A 15,950-nucleotide genomic window follows, 5' to 3' on the forward strand; every position below is an offset into this window, starting at 1 on the left:
CCAGCACAGCTGTTAATTACTATGTCCTTTATTAAAGAGGCAACACAAACACACACAAGTACAAACACACATGGTCAAATAAGAAGATTCATAGTTGTGTGAGCATAATGTTTGGTATTCATATATGTACAAAAAACAGGGTGTTTAACCACATCTGGGACTGAATTTTGGAGAAATCATCTTTTTCCTATTCAAATGAGCATTGCAGGTAAGTGTAAAGGTAAATACGATATATTCTGTGTTGTGCTGAGGTCAGTTTTAGACAGAAATATGGTCTGTTGCCGAATACATGATTCTAACAGACTCCTTTATCTTAGTCAGCAAGCTGCTGCTGCAATAAATCTAACCAGGACTTTTATTAGTTTTCTTTTCTTTCTTTTAAAAAAAAAAAAAAAACACACACACACACAGAACTTGGTACAGGTAAGTCCAAGGATTTTGTGGATTTCTCTCTGCAGATGCTAAAGTGAACAGTCTGATTTCTTGTGTGCATATAAATGTTGTATACGAGAGTAAGTGCTAAGTGGGTCTGGTTAATCTACAACAGGCATTCTCCCAAAAGGTAAGTGTAGTATATCTGTGTAAAGAAAGTAACAGGTTCAGTTTAGAGTTTTGTAACACTAGAAATTATCAATGTAATGCAGAAGAGCATAGCTAAATTTGACAAAACTAAATTAAAATATGGCTAAAAGAAATAAGATCAACTGTTTTGTGGTTTGAATTCATGAGGCTAATTACTACAAAGTATTTAATGACTTTTAAAGCGGAATTTTTATCCATCTGAATTGGAGAATTGTAAGGGCATTTTCACAAGTGTAGTTTGCACATTTCTTCCTGTAGCTGGGTCGACTCAAGGTCACGTCATGTTCTCACTGCAAATGAACTGCTCCAGAGTTTGTAATCGTGTCAAGAGGGACCAACTCCTCAACACGCTCTCGGTCCGGTTGTTTTGGTCCACACCTCGGTGCAACTGCTAGTTTCACACTTGAATAAATGAACTGCACCAAGGGGGTGCATGCACCATAGTTCCATTCAGTCAGACTAAACAGCAGGTGTGTAAACGCTGAAAGACTTTTTAAGGACTTACAGGTACACAAACCCCTACTGGACTGTGTGCACGACATCAAAGTCAGTGCCTGCCTCTCACGTGTATCGGTTCATGAGGACAAACACAAGTGCTCTCTCACTCTCTCACACACACACACGCACACACACACACAACAAACATAAAACATCCATCATTACCTTCCCAGCCATCCAGCTCGCCAGTTAACTATCCATCTGTTAATGTACTTATCCATCCATCAATCAATCCGCCCTTCCATCCATTTATTCTGCCCTGCAGTCGGCCCAAAAGTCTGCACACTTACAAGTGCATCCATCTGACTGCCAAGCCACCGATCCATCCATTAATGAGTCCCTCCATTCATCTATCTGTCTATCCATCCATCCATGAGGACCATCCGTCCATTTGTCTTGTCAACAAGCAAAGCCACAAAAAACAACAACAACAACAATAAAAAAAAACACCACCACCAAAAAAAAAAAAAAAAAAAAAGAAAATCATAGGCTTTGTCTTTTTTTGAGCAAGTGATACTTTGGTTTCTTGTGTCTTCTGTTCTGTGTGTAATGATGTATGTGCATTAGCATGTGCATTATATGCATGTTTCTTTGGGGGGTGGGGGGTGACATTTAATATAGATTTAATATGCCAATCTCTTTAAGTTGGAACTAAGGCCCGTGGACAAATAAAAACAAGGGTGAATAAATTCAATTTGGAACAGATTCCATCTTTTCATTTCCTTCTGCTGAACCAAAGCAGAGTAAACCCAAAGCCAGAAATAAGCACTTAGCTCTATCTGACTGACAGGCAATCATTAAAACACTATATTAAAAAACACTTCTTCTAAGGCAGCCATATACGAAAAGGAATATTTCAACAACCACAATATTTTAAAATTCCATTGGAATATTAAGATAACAAGTCTCCACCCCTCGACATGTCTGTCACCAGCATTTTAGTTTGTCTTCAATGCCTTCACTGGTTTGAAACTAGTTCTAATGAAATGTTGTTTAAAAAAATAAATAAAATAAATTTAAAAAAAAAAAAAAAAAAAAAAAAAAGGAATATTTAATGTTCCCTCATGAATGCTGGGACGATAACTTGAAAAGTTGAAAACACTCAAGAGAAGTGTGTTTGGAGGAAAATGTAAAATATTCTGCATAAATGTTTGGAGGATGACTCAAAGGACTGACTCCAAGTTGTGAATCAGGTAATTGATATGGTGTTGACTGCATATAAGGACAACCGCAAGCCAGTCATTTTTTAAGACCTAAGTAAATGGTATTTAATACAGTTTAAGACATTTTATGGCCTTAAATTAAGATAATTCAATTTAAGAACCCTGCTCCAAGACAGGAAGCTACCACTAGCCAAATACCTGAAAATCTGCTCCACTTTGGCAGGTCACCACCCATCGTGCTGGGCTCCTGTTGTATTCTAAAAATGTATTTGGCTGATCAACCGGTGACAGTTGCTGGTGAAATTTGGAAGAGGGCTGAAAATGTCATAAAATACTGCAGCAGTTCCTACAAGCTGGATCGGGCTCCGTTTACAAATTTGCCTCTCTTCAGTCTCAGTCTGACTGGAGAGCGCTGGCTGACTGACCGTCACCACATGCTGAGCTGCACCACTGAGTTATGTTTGGACTATTAGTCACTGATAATTGATACTTAGGGCCGATATTCATCTGTAGTAAATTTGAAAATTACCAGAAAAAAAAGTAACAGAAATTTCACACAAAAACACCACCCATAATTTTGAAAAAGAAGAAAAACAAACAAATGAAAAAATATTAATCATTATTTAAATTATATATTTAAATATCAGATCAGTGATGCTGGACTGACATTGAGCTTTGTGTTTAAATGCTTGCAAAACCTCCCAGATCCAATCAGTATATTGGAAACACCATGTTCCTTCAGTCTCTCTCCTTTACTCACTCCAATTTGTTGTCATTAAATAAATAAATTAATTAATTAATAAATACATAAATAAATTCCATCCATATTCTCCACTTTTAATTCTCATTTGTCTTCCTTGCACTTCAATCTTATAAGATCATCCCATGTTCACAACAAAAATTTAGCTTTTAGCACTACTTCTAACTGACCGAATGTAATAGCAGTTATTCAGGAGTTGCAACTTATTCTACTTGCATGAACTGTTTGCCACTCTGAATACAAAACTTGACTAATATGCCTAAAATATTCATAATATCTGAAATTGTGGACCACTGTAAATGACTGAATTCAATGATCTATCCATTTTTTCCCCCATGTATTTACAATTATTTGTGAAGGTATTATCAGGTTGTTTCTTTAAGGCGTAAGGTCACTATCTGGAAGTTTCCTGCAGATGTTACCTCCCAGATCTACTTTCCAATTCAAAAAGAAAAACACACAGAAAATAACCATTTAATTTCCTCAACACATGGGTACTGGGGCTTTGCTTTTTATACTGGCAAAGTCTGCTTTGTTTGCATTAATTTTTGTGATGATCAGTGGTGGTCAACATCACAATATATAGCTGGGAGCTGTTTTGCCATAGAAATGAATGGAGAGATAGAAATCCAGAATTGTGGATAAGCAGCCCAGGGGAGGACAAAGCAACTAATGAGGCTATTTCACCACCATGTGGACTCATATCACACCCAGGGAACTATACCACACAGCACTCACAAAGTTCAATTGTAAGATATAATGCAATGATTTATTTGCCACAGTGACTGCTGCACCAAAAACAAAAGTGAGTTGACTAGAAGACTTTAATGCAAACCGCACTGTGTGTGTGCTTGTGAATCTGAATCAGCTGTGTGTACTTACGCTGTCCCCAGCGACCCGTACGAGGGTTCAAGTAGTTTGGGTAGAGGCCATTGGGACGGTCCATTTTGGCTAGCAGCTTCCGGATGTGCATCACCTGAGAAGGAGAGATGGCATGTTAGGAATGTTTTTCACCTTTTTTTGAAATATGCCACCATTCATGACGTTCTGGCAGAGTCTCACTTTAAAAACCACTTTTACAGACTTGCTTTTATAAAATGGTTTGACTTTGTCCACTTTTTAATGTGAATTTTGTTCTATTTTTAGGTTTTTGTTTAATCAAGTTTTCATTTGAATGCATCTCAGTGTTACCCTCTTTTCATTTATATTTTACTACTCTTTGCCCCACTATAGTTGAACCCCAGAAACATACAGATATGCAGCAGCAACACATGCATGCAAGAATGCAATCGTAAGCATACACAGACATAACAGACACACACACACACACACACAGCCCTACCTTTTGGTAGTAGGCGGGGTTCCCTGTCAGATAAGTGAGGTGGACAAACTCCATGTGCAGAGTCCCGAACTCAGCCAGGATGCTGCTGCCAGCCGACGCCCAGCCCCAGTTGCGACCAACACCACTGGACAGAGATGGAGAGAGGGGAGGAGATAAAGAAAGAGTAAAAAATTATGCAAAACGGCAAATTTTAATCTAAACAATTTTAGGCATATCAGACCGTTACTTCCAGAGAGGGCTGCAAAAATATTTCTTCATTGTATGAATTTTTGGCACATAGAATATTGTATCACCAACTGGTCACTGGCAAGCTTAAGTACGCTAAAATCAATAGAATCTCTACAAAAAAGCTGTAAAAGTATTGGATAGGAAATCCTTTTCCTCCCATCACTGTCATATTCTCAGGAAATACAATATTTTAAGTTTTGATAATTTTAAAAAGTTTAAACTTGCTTGCTCTGTATATAAGATCTTGCATGGACGTGCTCCACCGTCAATGGGTGCGTTCATTATGTTCAGATCCAGCACCAGTGGGAGAATAACCAGAGCCTCCACAGGTGACTGTGCAGTACCACTTAGACACACAGCTTTCAGTAAACAGGTGTTATCAGTCAAAGGTACTGAGGTCTGGAATGAGATTCCGGCTCCAATAAGAGACTGTACCACATTTAACACTTTTAAAGTCAATCTGAAAAAGTGGCTGAAAAGAAACCAGATCTGTCAACACACACACACACACACACACACACACACACACACAAACACACACACACACACCTAGAAATGCCGACGGAGTCAACCATCTCACTTTTTCAAGTATCTGTTCCACTAGCATAACAACACAGTCATTCTAACAGAGCATATAATTCTCAAATAATAATCCACATTTATTTCATATAAAAAAGGGCAATTTTGCTTTTCTTGATAAATACGATTGTGATTCAACCGATGCCCAGTCCTTGACAGCTTTTACATTTTCTGTTCTAAACTCTGAGTGTCTAGCAGCTTTCTCACAGGAAATCCTGTGGCATAAAAGAAAGTGATGCTTTGAGCTTCTGGTTTGTTTGGAATAAAGAGAGGAAGAGCTGGGTAGTCAGCATGAGCAGTGATAGGGAGCAAGAGAAGAGAAGCATATACAGAAATTCAAACCTAATCAACAGAAAATCCAATTCCGCCCACACGGTTTAATTGACAGGTGATCTCTGAGAAGCACAATGCAGAAACACAACAGCACCAGCTGTTCATCACCAAAAATGTAGAAGAAGTGAAGAAATATAAATGAAAAACAAAACAGAATCACAAGGATTACCACACTGAATCATCTAGGGAGCTGAGGATAGTAAATACGCTGTGAAACACTACAAAGTTGAGAACTAGTTCTGGAAAACCTCTTGACAACACTGGTGCACAGGTTTCTACAGTTATTTGCCACTGCAATTACAAAACTTTTCCAAGATTTTTCCATAACCACATACCAAATTTGCATGACTGTACTTCTGCAGTGTAAGGAGTAAGTTCTGTAACTAAGGCATGAGACTGAGAGAACAAATAAATTAGGTCTCATGGCAACCTACAAGAAACAAAAAAATGTACTGTTCTCCCTTTTTAGATTCTAGTTCAACTTGTCAAGTGTATTATTATAATTTTCCATGACATTTCCAAAGCTTCATATTCTCCATATTTCATAATTTTCAAGACATTTCCAGGCCTGGAAACTACATTTTCTTCAGACTTCGGACCTTTTGTTTGATAGAGAATGAGTTTTGTACTGACAGAATGCTAAGTATAATCTTTCCAAGAGAAAGAGGTCACTGTGTGCCCAAATCAGACGTGGAACACGCCACTGCCCGTCAAGACAGGATGTTTTGTTGTTATGGTTGTAGAATGCAGTTTATTTAAATTGTATGATGTAAATGTTGTGATAGACGAAGCATATTTTGTTTTGCATTGTAGATTTTACAAAAGACTTTTTCTGAATTCTACGGTGGATTTTACTGCAATCATTCTCTTTAAGAATGATTTGTTTAATTTAGCAGGTCATCTGGAAAAGGCATGGTGTTAAAGGGAATCATTCAATTCAACATTCATTCAAATTCAACATAAAACAGGTTTGTTTTATGTTGAATTTAACTTATTACATAAAACACTTATTACACTATTTTCGTGTAATCGTGTCTTGTAATTTACTGTGGGATTGGTCACCGTGTGGTGTGACAACCCTGTCTTCTTCATATTTCATTATGTATGTAATCCAGTGACACAGCAGTGCAACAGATACACTACCTGTACAGGAGTCTCCTGAGTCGACACGAACACATGACCACATGTGACAAGAGGCATTTGGAACCACTCCAATTATACATGAGTGTGAAAACGCTTGAGTGAGACGCTTTTGTCAGAGCAGGTGGGTGAGAGAGAGAGAGAGAGAGAGAGAGAGAGAGAGAGAGAGAGAGAGAGAGTGTTTGGATTTCAATTGAACATGTACGATTATTCATGTGTGCGCTTACATCCATGAACATGTTTTGGAGCATTTTCATTTATGCTTGTGTGTGTGTGTGTGTGTGTGTGTGTCCAGTGGGGGATTAAGATATAACACAAAGCATCTGCTCTGTACAGGATTAGAGTTACCTTGAGAGGAGGCGGTCCTCTCTTGTTCAACACACATCATCCTAAACAACCTGCCGACTCATGAAGCAACAAGATGCTCTCTCTCTCTCTTGCTCTCAAAGGCATAAAAAAGTAAGTGGAAACCAGTAGTACGAACAGAAAGAGATGAAATTTCTGTGGTACTGTCACACTTCAGGTTGGGGATTACAAGATTATTGTAACGATTTTCTGGTTAACAGGGTGGCTGAAGGTCTCTTCAAGTTAAATTTAACACTTCTTAAGACCAGTTCAAAGAAAATTCTTGACACAAAAGTTCAGAGAAAAGACACCCTTAAATCAGGGAGATTTCTCACTAGAAAGCAGGGCACTGAGATAAACGACATTTTTAAAACTTAAACAGAACATTTTAACTGTATTAAAACACCTTTAATGACCTTGAATTTTGTTAATTCAATATGAAACAGTTTAAGGATTGGGGTTGTGGATTTCTGCTTGAGCTTAAATGTTGTATGCATCATGATACATTATGTAAAGGTCACAATGTAGTGTGACAAGTCGCATGAAAAGTTAGGGTGGTATTGGTAAGTGTAGGGCTGATCAGTGTGGAGAGCCACATGTGCGTTAGCAAGTGAGTGATCTTGTTTTGCTATTCTTGTATTCAACTTGAGCTCTGGATTTAGTTTCAGTTTTCTAGAATGAGGAAATGTTTGCTGTATGCTTAGCACTTCCCAAACACATGGATTTTTGCTCAAATCGAATTGCAAAGACCATTTCTGCAAAATCCTAACATGTAGTCAAGAAGCGTGTGTGCATTTCACTAGATGAGCAGCTTGGACATATGCTTCAAATACTGAGCATACAACTGGATATCAGAGACTTGGATTATACACCATGACCAGTGTGAGCTTTTTAACCACAACTTTTGATAGTGTTTTTTTTTTTTTTTTTTTTTTTCCAAGAGAAAGATCAGAGTTGGCTGGCATTTTTGGAATAGGTGTATACAATAGAAGCTTATGAGTAAAACTCTCTTTTTCAGGCAGCACATGGTGAATATTTTTTATATATAATGTATGCATTACGGGTTAGTAACAATTTAAAAGCAAGCAAGAAAGAAAGAAAGTAAGCTATCTGTCAAGGTATCTACCAAACCCGCCTACTTCTGATTCATTATAACTAATGGAAGTTGTGAAATTACAAATGTAGCAATATGGGAAGAATAAGAACAACAAATTTACTGTTAATGGGCATGAAGCCGTTATTGCACTAACTCCTTTTCTGTTATTAATGTCAGGGTGGACATGAGGTGTCAAATAACCTGTCACCGCATGGTGAAAAGTGACGTCCAATGACTGTATTTAGGAGGTTTTAATACCTTTTTAAGCTGTACATTTACATGCAGAATACTGAGAACTTTAAAGAACCCACGACAGAGTGAAGGAAAAAAAGGAAAAAATAACAAGCACCACTCATGCATGAGTAAGCTATCTGTCAATCAAGTCACAAACGCAGAGTCTGACTCCGGCTTGTTCCAGTCTGCTCAGCTGACTGTCATTCGCCACTCTGGGAAATCCCCAAAGAGTGGCACATCTCACTTTCTATTCATCTCAGGTCAGCCTGTGGACAAGATGGATGGCTCCGGTGGCAACGTCACTAACCTCTTGAGGTTGACCATGGCCCAGGGGATCCCTGTGGGGGTGTTGAAGGCAGGAAGCAGCTTCTCAGCCAACTGGACCGCCTTCAGCTTGAATACCTGGAGAGAGAACAGGAGGGAAAGAGAGACAATGGGGAATGAGGGAAAGGGAGGGGGAAGGAGGGCGAGAGGGAGCATAATTATAGATTAAATTTAAAATTCCCTTTTTATCAGACTCAACATAATGCATTGCAGTCCATCCACTCTTGAATAGCTGACAGGTACAAGCATAAAACAACTGACAACAACCAAAACAAGGGCAGAATGAAGGCAAATGAGGCAGAGTGAGATGTCAGGAGACAGGCGGTGGCTAAACGACGACCACAAAGCGTCAGGGATGAGCGGATTTACAGAGGAGACTGGCAGCCCATTATATGCAAAACCTCCCCTCGGACTGTGCTATAATAATAAGAGATGTTGGCAGAATACTACCGAGGCAGGTGAACGTTTAAAAAGGAAGCTTAGAGGTCAAACTGCAGTGAGGCGGAGGAAAGAGAGAGACACACTGAAATAAAGAAAGAGACCAGAAGTACGCATTTGATGTCAAATTTCTGTTATCGCAGCGAAGGTCAAATTGGTGCAGACATGTGCGGAAAAATTGCAGTTATGTTCGTTTTGAGATTACATTGGCTTCTGCACTCGCCTGACAGATGAGGGCCAATAAGATGTGATCCAGCCCATGTCCTTCTCTTCACCATGCCAATCAAACAGATAAGAAGGATTCTAAGCTTATTATTCTGCTGCACCCACAGCACACGAGTGTAAAAGCCTAAGAAGCACTAGTGTATGGTTTGCAGTTGCTGAGAAGTACAAATGATGAGGAGATTAAAAAGGAAGACACCTGAGTTTTTGGCAGACAACCTCAAACAAACCGCTCTCTCTGAGCGCTAAGCATTCATTAGCCTAAGTTCACAAAGTTGCATGCAAAGGCTTGAGCTGTTCAAATCAAGCTGAATGATGGCAGTTTAGACTAAATGCCTGGTTCCAGAAGCTTCCCTCAACACACTGATTTCAAACATTGAATTTTGTAGACTTTAACCAATTGTGCTCTGACAAGCATAAATTCCATTTCAGCTTCAGTTTGAAGAGACCTTTGCTCACAGACTGGAGTAGTTAAAAGGATGGTAAAGTCAGTTAGAAACAGGGATTTTATTTATGTGTATTTACAATTATTCTGGAGTTCTATGTTCACCATCCCCCAAGTTCCTAAAAGTCAATAACTAATAAAATTTAGGATCAGGGGTTGCACTTTCTACAGTAATAGATTCTAGCAGGACTAGGTGGCTTCTAATTCCCCTTATAGGATAACAACATTGTCTTTGACAAATGGGCTGTTTCAATGTAAAATGGAGGTAAATTGTAGTAAACGGGTCAAGCATTCAAAAATCAACTGAACGGTCTCTCTATCATTGCAGTTTTACAGATTTTATTTCAACATCTCTTTAAAAGACTAATCAATACATGGCTGGATAGCACTAAATATGCAATTTCTATACTCCTTTCCATTTGTCCTGGTTTATCTGCATACAATCACCATATTGAGATATGAGCACTTCTTTTCCTCCCTGCAAAAGAATACATCTGCTGCTGTTCATTTTTGTACAGGAAAAAAACAACTTTGACAGAGCGAGATCATCTGTCACTCATTTGGCTTTCCAAGTTTGTGTTCTATTGTTATTTCATTGTACTTGAGCTAAGCATTTTCATATTAATGCTGCATTTCATTACACTCCGCTTCCTGTCAATCACCTGACACCCAGAAGAAGAAACAGAAGTCTCAGCTTCAAAACAATCCCTCAAAAACATGTTGCCTTAAAAACTTTGTCACATCCATGTCCCATCAAAGATTATAACGAATGGGCTGTAACTTGGCCGGCACCAATATTCCTTTTTAAAGGAAGAGGGATTGGAATAGACGTAGTAGCAGTCTGGCTCTAGACAGTCGACTGCAGCAGTCAAACAGCTGAAAACATGGCAACCGTCCATCATGTCTTGAACTGAATCCCAGCCTACTTAAACTGGTTGGCAAAGTGGTGCCAAAGCCAACATATGGAAGTATTTTGCTTACTGAGTCGACAAAGATGGACATTAAACCAGCATCAATACCCCTGTGCAAAAGTTGCTACAAAGCTGTCCAATTTTAAAATTAGAATTTTGGTTGAAACACCCATCTTATAATGTTCTGCTTCTTCAGGGAACAAAGTCATCACCATTCATAAACCACACAACTGATAATTCTCTGCATGAAGAAAACATTTCCCCGGGGAGTATTTTCCTCCCAATTTCAAGTCATCAAAACACAACAGTGCTACTGCTGTTAGGAAAACAAATGTGGACGACTTTATTACGGTGATGAAATACATTCATGCCATAGTGGAATGAATGGTGACCAATGGCTGGATAAAAGTAGGAAAAATGACAGAGTTGTAAAATACGACTGCTTGCTTTGGGGAAAGATTAGCAGAAACATGAAGCTTATACGGTTTGTAGATATTACTCTAAACATGCAAATCATTGGTATGGTCCTAACAAGGTTGCATGCTTTCCTCTCTCCATCTTCTTGTTTTTTAAAAGTGACTCTGTTGTGCAACATATTGCACAGACAAGAAAATGACTCAAGATTATCAGACATTGCCTTTTGCAGTTGTATAATTTCTTTTGCAACGTATACTCGTTTTGTCTCTGTTTCTTCTACAGGAGGATAAATGCATGAAGGGGGACTTGTTCAGCGGATACAACTGTAGAAAACAGTTAGTCATGGCAGAATGAAAGAGAAAGGCGGTTTCACAGGGGGCAGACAGAGGCTGAATCATCAACACAGTCTGTCAGGGCTGAACAATTTTATAGAGAGAGTGAATCTATGGAAAATTCCCCGTCTCACAAAGTAACAGAGCAATAACATGCAAGGGTGTCTGCAGAATACTTAAGAAGCCAGTGCTACATCTAAGGAAGGACTTGGAGGTCAAATTGTGGCGCTAAAACAGAGGAGAGGAAGTTAGGGACAAGAGAGAGTAAGGATGAGGGAGATAAAGATGCAGAGAAAGAGAAGCAGAGGTACAAAGAGAGGATATGAAGAGAAAAGACTGAAAAAGGGGAGGGCAAGAGTGAGTGTCACACACATGTATGAGTGAAAGGTAGAGGGCGAGTGTGGAAAGAAAAGAGAGAGCAATAAAAAAGTAGTGTGCTGTCTAGAAGAGACCACACACTGAGAGGAAAATACTACCCCATAGGCCTCCTGAGCATAGTTGATACTGGCCAAGCAGCATTAACCACACACACACACACACACACACACACACACACACACACACACACACACACACACACACACACACACACACACACACACACACACACACACACACACACACACACACACTCTGAGGTGTTAACTTGCGTGTTGTACATCTTATGCTGTGAGAACCAGTTTGAGTTCTAGGCCTTCACAATGAGGATGTTTTCACTCTTTCTCTTACTTTTTCCTCTCTCTTACTTCAGATGTTGATGACGAGCTGAAAATGTGTGGAGATGTGTAGGAGTAGCCTATCTTTACACTTGCCATCAATATCTTGGGTGTAAGCGTGTGTGCATCCGCATATTTGTGTGTCTGTGTGTGTGTGTGTGTGTGTGTGTGCATGCTCGCCCAGTCATCATAAACCCCTCTATTGATTCCAGGTCCGTCTGCCAGGTACATTGCGTTTTATTGGCAATCCCACTGCTGATGTCATCGAGAGGGGACGGGACCCAAACGACCCGTCAGAGGAGAGGAATTGCAGAGATCACAGATAAAAGTCTACACTTTATGATAATCATTTTCCCCCAACTCCTTTCATCTACATGCCCAGATGAATAAAACAGTCTGCATTACTCCCCATAAAAAGCAGCCAGGCCTGAAATAATAACAAAGGTAGTATTGTTAATTGAAAAGGTAAGGCAAACCTGCTGAGAGACAGAAGAAAATAAATTAAACTTGACAATTTATTAATTCTTGTATGTTTCACTTGTTCTATTTATTTTAATGAACAAAATTATTACTCCTAAGGAAAGCAGTGCTCTGGCTTTTGTAACTTGCTTATGGCACATTCAGGCTATATGCCATACACACACACACACACACACACACACACACACACACATATAGTTGCAATTACAAATTGGAAGTTGATGTGAACGCTACTTACTACGCTACTAGCGGAATATAGTACTTATGGGAAATTCCATATGATTTGCATACAGCCCAACTCAATGTTGCAAATACAATATATGATGAATCCATATCATGACAGCCATTTTACAGCACTGTAGCAAATTAGTCTAACTTTAGTCACCTATAAAAGTGTAGGTCAGTGTTGGCACTTTGTGCCGTTTATGCCAAGTCAATTTGTTGGTGAAGGGCTCATAACAAATGCAAGAGCTCAATATTGCTAAAAAGCCAATGAAAAACATCTGGACCAATGAATCCATTAAGTCAGGCTAAGCTGGGGGTGTTTTAAATTAAACTTTTGCCAGATCCTACTGGCAGAATGTAAAAAACATCTTTCCCTCTCAGAATCTCAGAAATGGCTTCAGCACACGACGTTGCTCTGCTTTGAGTGTTTTTAGTTTTAATTTTGTTTAAAACAACAGTGGTGCTGCGTCATCCATTTTTTTAATGATGTCTCTGGTACAGCTTGATTACGTCAACAACATCTGTCCCAACCTAAAGCAGTGCTGATTGGCACATTCAGTTCTTCAAACAATTGTGGCTGAATTGGGGCAATACCAGACCCAATGAATCTTTTTCTTTTCCTCAAAGTGAACATGCGATTCACAGGTCTGGATGCAGTCTCAATCCTGTTCCAAGAGAACAGTGGTGCAGCTCGTTAGGAGTGAGAATGTAACCAGAACTCACTACAGGAATGACCAGACAAAATGCAAGGGTTTATGGGTATAAAAAGACAGATGTTGGCATCTGATACTGAATTACTCCTGCTTGGAAATTCTAGCATAACAAAATGAATCAAGGGTAAAATGCAGTCTGGACTGATGCTCATGTACTGTGCAGCTATTTCTTCATGTGCTTGGAACAGAATGAACACCAGAAAAGAAGAGCACAGACAAGTCCATGATGTTTTGTTGAAGTGACATGGATTGGAACTGGATTGACTTCAATTCCACCCACAACCAAAACTCCAACCTGGCAGGATGACAGGTTTCCAGAACTTCAATAAAAAAGTACTTGTCAGTTGGTGTGACTTTTTTTTTCTGACAAGTCCTGGGTTTCTTGTAATCGGGCAGTGTGAACTCTAACAGAAAATTTAACAAGGTGAACTTTTACACCATGGCATAAGAGGACCAATTCTAGGGATGACTGCACTCTTAAACCCTTAGCAGCAGTCAAGGTTGCAAGCCACCAACCAAAATATGGGAGGTTTTTGCTGAGGGTGCTGTTTGTCTCTGGCAGGTAACCAAACTTCATTTTGCGGTCAATGCGACAGTAAGACCACAAGGAAGATATCCCTCTGTATCCTGTTGACATTGTATTTACTGTAGCAAGGAGGCAAGATTAAGATATTGAGAGCTTTGAGGGAAAACGCCTGTGGGAGGACAAGCCTAGACAGCGCGCTGTGTTTCTCAGTCTGGCTCCATCTCCCAGCCTGTTTCTATCGCTCTCCCTCTCGGTGAGACAGCTTTAGCATTCAGCCTTTTAAAATGCATTACAGCACACTTCCATCGATCACTAAAGGATATAGCCTCTCATTGAACACACACGCACACATACCTAAGGATTCAAAGCACACACATGTATGCAAAGGGATTCACAAAATGCGCATATGGGACAGGACGACAAAGACACAACGGTTGTTTCCTTCGATCTCTCCAGACGTCCTGACAGCTTGGATACAAGACAAGGTCAGGAGGCAAGCTTGGTCTGACGCACTCGCTTGACAGCAAGCACGTGCGTGCGCGCACACACACACACACACACACACACACACACACGGGTAAACAGATGCATACACACACTGCGACTTGTGCTCCATTTCTAGCTTATTGTCCCCATCCATCTGTGTCTTCGGCCAAACTCTCTCCTCTTTCCTCTTCTCCCATTTCTCTTTTCTCCTCTTCCCTTCTTCCCTCCTCTTCTCCACTCTCTTCCTTTCACCATCTCATCCCTCATTCCATTTTCACCATCTTGGAGCATGGCAGGGGTGCAGGTTGGTTCTGCTGGTGTGAAGGGAGCAGCCACGCTAAAAATGTGTACACTCATGGTGCTGTGAGGCATTTCGGATGCAAGTGCCCACCAAATGGCTCATGTATGTCCAGAGGGCAGGAAGAGCTGTAATCCGCCTCTCAAACACTTCCTAAACTCATCCACTGATCCACTTACTACACATATGAGGATAGAATTCATAAGCTCTCAGTCGGGAGAGACTAGATTCACCCGTGGAACAGAGCAGGCTCAGATAGATATGAGACTATAGACACAAAAATGTAGTACAAAATGACATGTGCAGCGACATAAAGGCAGAGACAAACTCACAATCATAAAAGCACATGCTCAGATCGTGTGGTGCTGAACTAAATTTAAGAGAACAAACATTAAGGCAAAAAAGACAAAATTAAATCACCCCACCGACTTCAAAGCCTGTCAGAGAGAGCATGATACTTTGCTCCTCTACCTAGAAGGTGTGACTCTTCCTTATGGTAATAAAATAAAATAAAATAGAATCAAATAAAATATAAATATATATATATATATTTTTTTTTTTACAAAGCAAGTGTGTTCTTTACTGAGGAGTATTTAATTAATAGGTTACTTAGTTTTATTAATGTTCCAGTAATATTGTTGCTATTTTGCTATTTGCCTTCTTCCCAATTGTTTTTGAAAGAAATCAGTTGAATTTTTAAAAAGGTTTCAATAATTTTAATTTTTTAGCTGTCATACTTGAACACTGACAAAACGTGGTGAGATTAACCCAGAAAGAGGAAAATGTTGACATTCTCCCTCATACATGTTCTGAACGGTGACAATTTCTAGTGAATTAAACTTTTCCTCATTTTGCTGAGGACCCCCTAGAAGCCTCTGAAGGGCCCCTGGGGGTGCCTGGACCCCACTTTGAAAACCACTGCTATAAGCTATGCTTTGTTCAGTTGCCAATGTTCGCCGACAAGCCAAGCAGCCAATATGTTACAGTATTTTCCATAGAAGAGATGAAGGCAGCTGATCAACCAAGGAGCCAGAGAGCTGAAATCACATCCAATAATTAATTACGTGTAAATGTCATCACACAAATGAACCGTGGAACTGCACAGAACCTGGACTAA

At 39.7% G+C, this 15,950-nt stretch overlaps 1 protein-coding gene across 5 annotated transcripts in view; it reads right to left on the minus strand.

Annotated features, from left to right (window-relative positions):
• man1a2 (mannosidase, alpha, class 1A, member 2) overlaps positions 1 to 15,950 on the minus strand; it is a 184,953-nt gene that overhangs the window by 37,241 nt on the left and 131,762 nt on the right. For all 5 annotated transcript variants that reach the window (XM_030080339.1, XM_030080338.1, XM_030080337.1 and 2 more), the window contains 3 exons: positions 8,608 to 8,702; positions 4,346 to 4,469; positions 3,886 to 3,979 (listed from right to left, as the gene is read on the minus strand). In XM_030080339.1, coding sequence (XP_029936199.1) covers positions 3,886 to 3,979; positions 4,346 to 4,469; positions 8,608 to 8,702 — 313 coding nt within the window. The remainder of the gene's footprint in view (positions 1 to 3,885; positions 3,980 to 4,345; positions 4,470 to 8,607; positions 8,703 to 15,950) is intronic.

Source organism: Myripristis murdjan, chromosome 21, assembly GCF_902150065.1.
Source record: "Myripristis murdjan chromosome 21, fMyrMur1.1, whole genome shotgun sequence".
Taxonomy (NCBI): domain Eukaryota; kingdom Metazoa; phylum Chordata; class Actinopteri; order Holocentriformes; family Holocentridae; genus Myripristis; species Myripristis murdjan.